At 45.7% G+C, this 11,870-nt stretch overlaps 1 protein-coding gene across 3 annotated transcripts; it reads right to left on the bottom strand.

The window, feature by feature from the left end:
• Positions 1–157: 157 nt before the first annotated feature.
• Positions 158–11,657, bottom strand: robo4 (roundabout, axon guidance receptor, homolog 4 (Drosophila)). 3 transcript variants are annotated; one of them, XM_053847083.1, is made up of 19 exons: positions 11,365–11,657; positions 6,807–7,133; positions 6,583–6,740; positions 5,642–5,762; positions 5,435–5,573; positions 4,891–5,018; positions 4,695–4,810; positions 4,399–4,630; positions 4,208–4,329; positions 3,897–4,068; positions 3,637–3,828; positions 3,537–3,579; positions 3,273–3,385; positions 2,878–3,198; positions 2,239–2,334; positions 2,045–2,177; positions 1,793–1,981; positions 1,403–1,728; positions 158–660 (listed from the first exon to the last, which is right to left on the bottom strand). In XM_053847083.1, the coding sequence occupies exons 1-19, from the start codon at positions 11,546–11,548 to the stop codon at positions 467–469; spliced, it is 3,306 nt and encodes a 1,101-aa protein (XP_053703058.1). In that variant the 5' UTR covers positions 11,549–11,657; the 3' UTR covers positions 158–466. The 3 variants fall into 3 exon arrangements, with proteins under 3 accessions (XP_053703058.1, XP_053703057.1, XP_053703059.1); XM_053847082.1 differs by having other exon boundaries at positions 2,045–2,180; XM_053847084.1 differs by lacking the exon at positions 11,365–11,657 and adding an exon at positions 8,654–8,853 and having other exon boundaries at positions 2,045–2,180.
• Positions 11,658–11,870: the final 213 nt, after the last annotated feature.

Below are 11,870 nucleotides of genomic sequence, written 5' to 3' on the forward strand. Positions count from 1 at the left end.
GGTGGCTGCATTCTCAGAGCCCACTAGAGGGCAGTCTACATAATACAGAGTTAAATGCAGCACATTTGTGTGTGGCTGTTGCTTCATTTTAACATGTACATGTGTAAACATGTATTTGTGAATATAATTCAATATAAAAGCGACACTTTTGGAAAAACATTTTATATCAAACAGCTCAGCTCTCACTTCATGTGACACATTTTATCATCGCTATCAGCGCTGCAAATATATTTATATGAATTTATATATATATATATATAATCTGTGTAGTAAAATATTGCAATTCTACAATTAATGTATAGAAAAGTATGCTGTGAAAACACTATCCTCTAGTCAAATGACAGGAATTTAAAGAGGGAAACTTTCAGCTAAACACAACTATATTGTGTTTCAGACACACAACAGAGATACAAAAGCTAAACACTGGGTAAAATGATTTAAATAAAGGAAACCCTGGTTGGGCCTCTCAGAACTCCCTCTTGGCAGCGGAGTCTTGCTCGTGTCTTCTCTTGTTCAGGTAGTGGTTGCGGTACTGGGCCTCCATCTCCTCCACCCAGGCCAGACTCCAGTCCCACGCGGGGACGGGCTCCGCGAACCGCTCCACTTCAGGTCGGAAGGGCGCGTACAGCCCGCTGAGAGGTGATGCGGGGGGTGAGAAGTCTGAGGGGAGGAACACAGACGGGGAAGTTGAGGATAAACAACTCTTTGAAGTGTCATTCGGATCAAGCGCGTCGCAAAGCAAACTGCGAAAGCTCAGTTCAAAGAAAACATCCCTGAGAGGGGCTTCATGTTGGGAGCATCAAGTCTGTGAATGTGTCATCACTTTGCTCCTGGGGTTCAAGAACAACACATTTATCAAGTCCCGACCAGAAAAAAACTGCTCATTACTGATCGATACTTTAAATTAATTCCTCAATTTCTAGACTTCCTGAAACCCAGGTGACAACCTGGACTGATGTGAGTGAAGGGAGCTTCCCTCAAACAGCTCAAAAGTTTCTGCTGCCATCATCTGTTTACTCAGCGCGCCCCCTGGTGGAACTTATCCGAATTACTATTTTTTTTAGATCAAACATAAATGTTTTACAAAGTTATATAACAATCCTTGCGCTTTAAATAAACGATGTACGGTCCCACACACATAGTTATCGCAAACACCCACTTTCAGTTCAATATCTTTCCTCTTTAAAGTCACAAAACACATAGTTTCCGTCTGATAACAGTGATAACAGTTGGGTGTTCTGCCTTCAGAGTCGGATTCTTGGATGTAAAAGGTCACTTTGGACTTTGAATATTTCTCTCCTCCACCTGAAGCCTTCATCCTACATGGCCTCTGGAACGTCCTCTCCCAACTAAGTGTCTCACGCTAGTTTCTGGTGTCTTCCTCTCTGCTCTGCAGTCTCACCTGAGAGCGAGGCTCCGCTCACAGAATCAGCGGCGGCGGCAGCAGCCAGCAGCCTGGCCAGGTGGGCGCTGTCGCTGGTGCAGCAGCTGTCCACCGAGCTGATGAGGCTGGTGCGAGCGCTGGACATGTCTCCGTCCATCACCGAGCTCCAGGTGTTCCACAGCGAGCCGTCCCACTCGCTGTAGCAGGACGAGGGCGTGCTGCGGAGGTGGGACCGCCGCCGACCCGTCGGCTCCAGCTCGTCGGGAACGGAGCGGGTGTGGGAGACCGCCGGGTGAGGGAGGGGCCGAAGGTGGGGGAGGGAGGGGCGCTGCTCCGGGAGGACGCTGACAGGAAGAGGAACCATCATCTCCAGCTCTGACATCGTGGCTCACAGCTGGCGTCACTCACCTGAGCCGCTCCGGGCAGCGGCTCAGCTCCAGGTACTGGACGGCCTCCTGGGCGGTCAGCGTCCCATCCTGGTCATCGTCCAGGCTGTAGGGGGCGTCGCAGGGTCGGGGGGCCACCTTGTGACCGGAGTCTCCACACAAGGACTCAGCAGAACCGAGGTCCACTGTCAGCTTTGTGGAGCGACTGGAGCTGAGGAGAAAACTCAAGTGATAAACAATGTATGAAGCCGCCACTGACAAGTGTGTTCCTCACCCTTCATCTGAGCTGAGGGAGGTGGTGCCCGGGACATCCTCCAGGGGAAGCAGTGGTGGAGGGGGGGGCAGCATGTCCACCAGGTGCAGGGAGGCAGAGTAATGCAGCAGACGAGAAGCCTTCTCCTGCTGCACTGCTGCACAGACGCATTATGTTTAGACGCTTCACTGAGGCTTCCTCACTCATTCCTTTACCTGAGGGCACATGACTGAGCCGCTGTTTGCAGACGCCGGATGGACAAGCCTGCCCCCTAGTGGTTAATAAGGGGACGCTGTTCACTGCCTGGAGTTCTGAGGAGAAACAGTTGGTTAGTGGAACACTCAACAAAATCAGTGTATTGAAATGTAAAATAAATGATACACAAATATCAGGTGACTTTTTTTTTTTCAACGATAGCTTTTACAGATAGATACTTTTTTTTATCTTGCATTATTCTTCAGAAATATATATAATAAATCACAATGGTGGCTATATTTTATATATAAGTTTTTATATCACCTTAGTTAAACTGAAGCTCTTTTAATGTCTTGAAAATATTTGTATCAGAATTTCAATTTTATAACAATTTCAAGTCCATTCAGAGTAGTGTAAACCCTGGCCATTGTGTAGTGAACAACATCCCTGAACAAAAGCAAACAGATGCTTTTGTCTATTGAAAGATCTTTAATAAACAGATTTATTTGTAATATTATTTTCCATTTTTTTAGCTTCAACCTCAGTAAAATTTTGTTTTTAAACATAAAAAGTTGTCTAAATAATTCTTGAGATCATTTAAAGCCACACCGCCCCGTGACCCGAACATAGACGTTTACCAATACAAGTCCAGGGTTTACCTTGCTTACTGCAGTTCTTCTCCCACGACTCCCTCAGCACGCCCATCTTGGGCTGCGGTCGGATGCCTTGTTTCCACGGTAACAGCTCACGGCTACCGAGGGGCGGAGTCTTGGCTGTTGGCTGAGTGAATATCTGAATGGTCTCGGCTCCCGGCTGCTGAGGAGGTCCGTGGGGCATCTTGGGACAACGGCCCGGACTGTTGAAGGTCCTGAGACCGCTTCCCATCAGATCCACATAGAAGGTTCCATAGACCCCACAGCTGTCCGTCACTATGGGAACAGAGGCGTCCAGGCCATCCAACTCCTTCTTGGCAGGGCATGCTGAAAATAACGGTGTTTAAAAGAAATAATCGGAGGAATACATTCTTGAAAAAAAAAGAATATTCTTGACTCACCAGTGCTCCTGAGTGCGGGTTGTTTGTGGCCCTGAGCCCACAGGTCCTGGTACTTCTGGTTGAAAGCTGGTCTCCAGGTGCCAGAGATCCATGGAGAGTCAGGAGCCACCATCCTGGTGAGGGACCCAAACACAGTTTATTGTAATATTTTTTTAATATTAGCAGCAAATTGCTCATGAATACACTCTCAAAATGATAACAGACTACAGGACAAAATTAACACAGTATATGTGAAAGTAGAGTACTAGACTGAATAAAACGCACCTGTGCTTGATGATGAGATCTTCACCGTGAAGTCGGTGCAAACCTAAAAAAAAAAAAAAAAAATTCGATCTGCACTGAAGTAGTTTTTGAAGTAGCAAACCTTTCGCTCCGTCCCGCCCCGGCATCAGGGCTCCCATCCGGCTGTGGTGTCTGAACAGACACACTGCTGCGATCATCAGGATGCACCACGAGAGGGCGCAGATGCAGCCGATAAACACTGGGTTCTGCAGCAGGGCCAGGAAGCTGGAGGCATTTGGGCTGTTGGTGTCGGCTGGTGAGCCGAGCAGAGGGTCTGGAGAGGCCAGCGTATGAAAATACAGCATGGAACATTAGACATATTGTCACCTCCTCTTCACTCACCAATGATGAAGCCGTGAGGGTCACTCAACATTCCCACTCCGGCTCCGTTTACAGCCGCGACTGTGATCCAGTAGTGTTTCCCCGACTGCAGGCCGGAGATATCAAGGCCGTGTCGGCTACTGTCCACCGTCCAGTTCTGGTACTGGTTCTCCTCCGGCTCCACACACCACACCTGAACGCATGAAGGCACATTCAGAGAACCATAGTAGCTCAGTTTGTTTTAGTGAGTGAAGATTGATGTCTGCTTGTGCCGTCATAAGCCACCAGAGGGACCAAAAATGAGCAAATAATTGCTGAATGATCTTGGTCACCTGGTATCCCTGGATGATTCCGTTATGGAAGTCTGGAGGAGGAGGCTGCCAGTTTAGGTGAACAGAGTTGTTCTTCTCAGGACTCACTGAGGTGGACACAGCCTGAGGAGGGGAACCAGGGGCTGGGTGCAGAAGAGTGGACTTTAATGTCAACAAGAGTGGAAACCATAAAACACGGTGGCTTTTTTTACCGATCTCAGGGACCCGCAGGTGCCGGGTGTTGCTCTCTCTCCCGTACAAGCTGCCGCCGAAAGGCCGGACCTTGAACTCATACTTGAAGCCTCTTCGTAACGGGCCGAGCTGAGTCTGGTAACCAGGCAGCTCCACCTTCTTTGCCGTCCAGTCTGAGGTGGTGGGCAGCAGGGATCGATGCAGAACTTCAAATCCATCCAGGTAGTGAGGCTGAGCCGGCAGAGACTGGAGCTGCAGATGGAAAGAAGGCAACGTGGATGTCCCGCAACGTTCCCAGTCCACACCAGCTGCTCACCCTCCACTGAGCTCTGGACATGTTGGAGCCCGGCGCCATGATGGCCACGTCCTCCAGAACCACTCGCAGGGCAGAGAGCTCCTTGTGCAGGTCCTTCTGTTCCGTATCGGCCACATCTGAGAAAGGTATTTATGCTAGTTCATAAAACATGGGAGCATCTGGAGGAGCCGTCTGAGCTGGAGGCATGGTCACTTACCTTCCACCGTCAGCTGACCACTGGCGCTGACCACGCCCACATCATTGGCAGCAGTGCATGTGTATCTCCCAGCATCCAGAGGAGTCACATAGTGAATCTGAAGGGTCTGGTCTGGGTCTACCAGGTACCTACAATCACACAGAAACACTGTTCAGAAGATCAGTTGAAATCTGGTCATCCTGGTCACCACTGATCAGTTTTCCCTCTTGACTTAAATTCATTTTCAGTGTGTTGTGGTTTTTCTTTTTGATGAACTGAGAATTGAACAGTGTTTGCTTGCGTTGCTTTGCAGCCTTTTATTTAAATACTGAGCGCAGTGTGTGATTTTCTTTCATTGTTTTGGCTTTGCTGCCGCTTTACAGCAAACAGTTTCAGCGATTTCAAACAACTCCCTTGATGTCTTCACGTAGCCTCACACAGAGTGTTGACGTTCATAAAACACATCTCAGAACAAAAAGCAAACAGTAGGTGACGGAACAAATCTGGACGCTTGTAGTCCATCAAACACAAAGATTTCACGTGACGCAAGAGTGTGTGGCAGCACCTGCCGTTGGGCAGCGGCCCCTGCTCTCGGCTCCAGACCACCGCAGGAGGAGGGTCACCTTTCGCCTGGCAGTAGAACTGTGCTGACTCGCCTACTTTCACCGACGCATCCTCCGGCTTCAGCACCAGCACTGGTTTGGCTACGGGACAGAGAACAGAACAAAGTGACTGAAAAAGCTCCAGCGAGAAAAAACGTGTTTAAACCTACCAAGCACAGAAAGTCGAGCCGCGCGACTCTCTCTCACTCCCACTGTGTTACTGGCGACACACACGTACACGCCAGAGTGGTTCTTCTGTGCTGGAGAGATGACCAGCTTCCCACTGACCACCTACGTTAAAAAACAAAGGAAAATATAAATAAGACGTTTAACACGAGGCAGATGTTTTAGGACTGTGCATTGGCATCTATCTTGGGATATGGAGGTGATACGATACATTGTGACATACTGCGATACTGCCTCAACAACACTGTAATAAGAAACATGATTTTAAAATTAGGTAATGCAGTACAATATCATGTGCATTAATGAATGCATCACACCCCTGATAAACAAAACAACTCCACTGTACAATGAGATAATGTAAGTACAAGCAACATCCGACTTAAGACGGGATCGGTTCCGACCAACTGGTCGTAAGTCGGATGGGTTGTAAGGCGAATGCCATTCAAAATGGCCGACGTGAAGGTTATTGGTGCTACTGTAGTGGTAGATCACTGTGTGACAGTGAGCTGCTGCGATACTGTGCTGCCGTAACTGTTGTACGCGCTGCCAGGCTGCTACGTGCTGCGGTGCCAGACATTTAATAATAAAAAAAAAAAAAAGCATCCGCTATCATTGGATGTTACTTGTATTAATCCTGCCACAAATGTAACAGAATATCAAAGTATCTATGCATTAAACATGAAGGCAATAGCACACAATCAAGTATTGCGATATGTCTCCAAAAATATTGATACCATATTTGGGTGAATCAATATTTTCTATACAGCGCATTTTAGAAGTAACCTGATGAAAAAATAAAATTTGTCAGTTGTTTTCCAAGGATGATGTACATACAGGTTGATTTTTCTGAAAACTTTAAATAACAAATACTGGCAAAAAATGGTTGTTTCCAACAGAAAAATATCAATTTGGTTAGAACACTCACAGCGTAGTGGAAGTCACTGGTTTTGATGGGAAGTCCATCCTTCTTCCACATCACATTGGGCTCCGGGTGCCCAGTCGGAGGTTCACAGTCAAGGATGGCCGTCTCCCCCTCGGCCACCTCCATGTCACTGGGTTGCACCCCGAACTCCTCCTGTAACACTAACCCGACAAACACACGGGATTCACTCACGACCTTCAACTGAAAGCTTAACAAAGGACTTTTACCTGCGATATGCAGCGAAGCATTGCGGCTCACGGCCCTCCCTGCGCTGTTGGTGGCCACACAGGTGTACACCCCTTCATGAGACGGGCCTCGCTTGTTCCCGCCCACGTTCAGAAAGAAGAGGCTGCCCTCCGATAACACCAGGGGCTGCAGTTGGCCCCCGACTTTGGTCCACACCGGCGGCTGGCCGTTGTGCAGCCACTCGATGGTTGGCCTTGGGTTTCCTTCCACTCGGCAAGACAGGGTGGCGGGATTGCCGACTTTCACCACCACGTCGGAGGGGTGGTGCACGATGGATGGCGGGCTTTCCTCAGCACGGGCTCTGAAGACTGAGGAGACAGGGATGAGGACACATTAGGACATGAAACTTGGACCCTAAAATGAGTATAAGTTGTGCTCTCGCCGCCCCTGTTTTAACGCCTTTTTCAAGAATTATAGCGGGAAATATTAGTCTCAGAGATTTGAGTAAACCCATGTATCCATGGTATGGTATGGTACTCCACTCACATGGCATGAGTTGAGTCTAACTGGAGTCACAATTTTGAAGTATCAAGACACTTTAGCTGATTTTCTACACACATAAACATGCTAACTTCAAACTAATACCAAGGGAAAAAAATTTAATACATTTACCAAGCTTCTGCTCATAGAAATTGTCTCTCTATGTTGTGCGTTTTTGAACGTACATGTCAGAAGTATTGGTATCCTTAGCGCCCCCCTTTGAAATGCACTCAGAAACGCACTCTACCACCGTCATTCACACAGCTTAACAACAAAATAAAACTGACAGAAAACAGCATGTGGCAATACAAACACAACAACGCTTGAATAAAGTACAAGCAGCATTCCTTCTTCTTTCTGTGCAAGAGCGCTACACTGCCAAGTACAGGCCTGGCATGTGTACTACATCATGCATTTCAGTTTGAAGTTACTAAAAATGCAAAAGAATCATTTCCAGTTGTTGTCCTCTTGCTATGACATGACAACATTAGGCGGGTTCTCCATCACGGTGGAGAGCTGAAGTTTGACACATCATTCCTGGGGCAGTTTAAAGTTGACCAGAGAGTGAAACTCAACGACAAGTTGAAGCAGACATCAGAGGCCTTTGTCTCCGCACACATCACACCGCAGAAGGCGTTCAAGGTTCACCAGCAACAGGGCATCCACAACAAACAAGGCTCCAGCCCGCGACCAACAAGCCGTGTCTATTTGCAGCTGTGGGGTCAGGAATGCCATTGTTTGAATTTCCCAAGGAGTCTGATGACCACATTCAAGGAAACTGGCAGAATGTGATCGGCTTCCTGATAGGGCAGGAAGCTTGGGAGGGGGGTGTCAGGAACATCAAGCCTGAACAGTGGAACTCTCCATCAACATCACATCCGCCGCAGAACAAAAGACGCCAGTGAGAAGTACAACAACCACACATTCAATGACAAACTGGTGTCTGGACCGACTACTAAACCAAATATTATGAATAAGCCTGATGTTTATTTTGACGACATATGATTTAAATATAGATATAAATCATGACAACGGTCTAGGAAAATAGTTTCACATTTACGAGCCATAAAATTACTCAGATTATAAAAGGAGTGTATTACAGTTTATTCATTTTTTTAAACATATGGATGCCTTAAATACACACGAGATAAAATGATAGTTGTCACACCAAATTCAATTTCACAATTGTTTTCTTTAATTTTGCCCCTGAAGCGGAAAAAATAGATCAAAAGTTGGCCACAATCTTTGGCCGACTTTTGGCAAAAATTCCTTCCCTCATCTGTCTGTCACTGACAAGTCCGACAAAAGCCACTATTTTACGTTACTATTGAAAAAAACCCCAACTCACCTGTTACCAGAAGCGCTGCTCCGACAACTGTCCACATTGTTGCCTCTTAAAATATCCGCTATAGTACAACGTCCGGACTTAACTATTAACTATTTAACTGGGGTACTTTAAACTAAAATGGAACATTTGAACATTTTGAGTTGTGAAAGACTCGAATCCATGACACACACCTCCGACGTCCCGCTCTCAGTTCTCCGCGGCCAAATCAAGCCCCGACTCAACTTCCGGTTTCCAAAATAAAACTGCAAGACCCTTGTTGACCAACATGTTTTCACGCTTTGAACATTTAAAATAAAATAACTGTATAACAAATGAGACGACAAGTTCGCAATTGTTAATATTTAACAATGCAACCAGTTGTTTATTCTGATCGATTTTATAATTGTACGTCAAAAATAAACAACGCAAAAAATAAAATAAAATAAAATAAAAAAAACATTGTTATTGTTGGCAAACTAAAGTAGGTAGACAGCCTGTTGTTACTCAGATTTACTGTATATAGCAACATCTTAGAACAGTAAGACAAAATAAAGTGAAAATATATTCAGTTTTTGTTCTTTCAACAAACACAAACACAACCACAAAGTATATTTCAACATCAAATAGTACAAAAGGGATAGATTGATTTTGAAAAACAAAATATGACACCGATACACACAAACTATCTCTCCTCTTGGACAGTTTGATGGACAGGAATTTGAAAAGAAGTTTTCCTGGTGATCCCCAGGGTTTACTGCAAGTGGCCAGTGAGCAAGTTTCCCACTAATATTTCATGTGTCTGAGCAAACATACAAACTCTCTGAGTCGGCTGTGGTGACCTCTGTAATAGTTTCTAATAGCGTTTAAAAATATTGATATATACTTTTATATATTCCTCACCTGACTAGTGTGTACTCTGTATTGTGTATTGTACACGGAAACCTGGGCTCTGTGTAACTCCGCCGCCCCAATTGGCTCAGTGCATACGCGCATTTTGACCAACCACGAGAGAAATCAGCTCTTAAACATCAGACAGCTCCAATAGTCCACTTCAAATACCAGCTCTTCTAGTGACGTTCTTAAGCACCGCTGCACCGGAAGACAGGTGGAAACCACTCGAACAGCACTTCATTTTATTGGTCTAATGTCACAATGTCTGGACGGCAAGAAGCCATGCAGCCAGCAAATTGCAGTCATTTATATTCAATTCAGGATGAATTTTTGTTGCGCTGCATATACATTTTTGTGAGCTGAGATCGTATTAGCTGTGCGCAACATTGCCAGTGAGCCATGACTTTAATACTAAAGGGAACGCTATCTTATTAATGTGTCAATAACACAGGTACTTTATCACGTTTTTTATGAGCTTTACATGAATTAGACACCACAATATAAAAATACAATATAAAATACAGAAGAAGTATCAAGATTAAAAGTCCAACTCCACAGACAGAAGAGATCGCTCAACTTTGTATAAGCCTTCAATGTGGTTGTAAGACTATTACGGTGAACTGAAGCCCTCCAAGGCTTCGGCAGGACTGTGTTAAAGCTACACTTGCATTCAGTCATGATGTGAAGTAGCAAAACAAAAACACAAAAGCAGGTTGCCAAGACTCGCAGCCGAGCAATGATGACCCAGAAATAAGTGAACTACCACTAGTTCATTCCTCCATTGGCACACATCAATAACGTTTTGTCTAGCGAGCGGCGCATTGTGAGGCTGAGAAAGAGCCCGGCTAAGTGATGGATGTTTATATTGATCCAACAACTCGGGCTCGGCGGCCCCGCCATCGGCCAGCTTTTCAGACGCCAACAAAGGCTTTAGAGGGAATGAGGGATGAGTCCTGGTGCTACACAAGTCATGGGAATGCTGCTGCGCTGAGAAGTGCTGCGGGAAGGGACTTCTTTTCTGAGCCGGGACCTGAGGGGTCAGGAGAAGTGATGGAGTGGGGCGGGACGCAGGAGGAGGAGAATGTGTCAGCCGCCGTGAGGAATGTGAAAAAAAGTGACTCCGATCCAAAGTTAGATTGTGTTTTAAGTCAGTTTAATCAATATCAGTGATCCAGCACACGCTTAAAAATCTTTTCATCCCTCAATAATTCAACTTATAGCTATATATATATATATATATATATATATATATATATATATATGAAAAAAGCTATATTCCAGTAGCATTGTCGCCTTTGAAATGTATTTTGTACCTTGTATTTTGCAATTATATTTTGATCTAGATTCCATTATATCATGCCAGTTCATAACAATATTTTTGTCTAAGAAACAGCTGTACAAAAATGAGTGTTAGTCTTCATAAAGACATTATTATTTCTTCCAATTAAAAATGACTTGTAGGGTCAACTATGATTAAGCTATTGAGAGTCGTTCTTAAAAATCACAAGGGATGAAAACCCTGAGAAAATAAGTCGATTTTGGATTGCGAGGGGATTTTCAAGGGCCAACAGTGTCAGCTGGCTGCACGGTGTTCAAAGTTACACTCAAGAAAGAAGTAACATTTAACTCCCACAATGTTTATGTCCACATCTTTTGTAGAAAGGCTTGGCATTTTTTTTCTTTTCACAACAAAAAAAGTTGCAAAATTAGATTTACATTACTGATTCATTGTTGAGACTCAGGGGACTCATGAGACTACGGTCATCACAACCCCTAAAGCTGAGTGGACGACACTGTAAGCAGGAACAGGTCGAGAATATACAGTAAATGGAAGGTCTCACCTTTCCTGTGGTGTGGCCTGCTTCTGTGAAGCGCGTGCTGGCGTCCACCGCCATGCTCCTTGACCTGACTCTTTGTCCTCTTGTCCAATCCTGGTGGACGGAGCTCCTGGCACATGCATCTCTGAAAGTACTGAGCGCAGGTGTAGAAGAACGTCGCCCACAGAAGCCAAACGCTAAACCGCATCTTCACGTGTCCTTAGCTTTCAGGAGGCTCAAGCTGACCCCGCTGCTGAGGCACCCATTCCCTCCTGGAGCTCCCCTGTCCTCTAAACCGTGACCTGTCCAACACACGACTGGTTATCTGGGCAATTGTTAAACAGTTCCTCATATTCCTTTAACCTCACTAGGAGCCCCTCTTCCCTCCCTCTTTCACTTGGCGCTCCCCGGTCTTCCAATCGCCCTCCTCTTTGGGTCCTTTTTCTCTAGTCGTGAGGGAAACAATGATCCAAAAAACAAGTTTCAGACCTCATGCTGGGCGAATAGTTAATAAGGGGACCGAGGGGTAC

This window comes from Synchiropus splendidus, chromosome 17, assembly GCF_027744825.2.
Source record: "Synchiropus splendidus isolate RoL2022-P1 chromosome 17, RoL_Sspl_1.0, whole genome shotgun sequence".
Taxonomy (NCBI): domain Eukaryota; kingdom Metazoa; phylum Chordata; class Actinopteri; order Syngnathiformes; family Callionymidae; genus Synchiropus; species Synchiropus splendidus.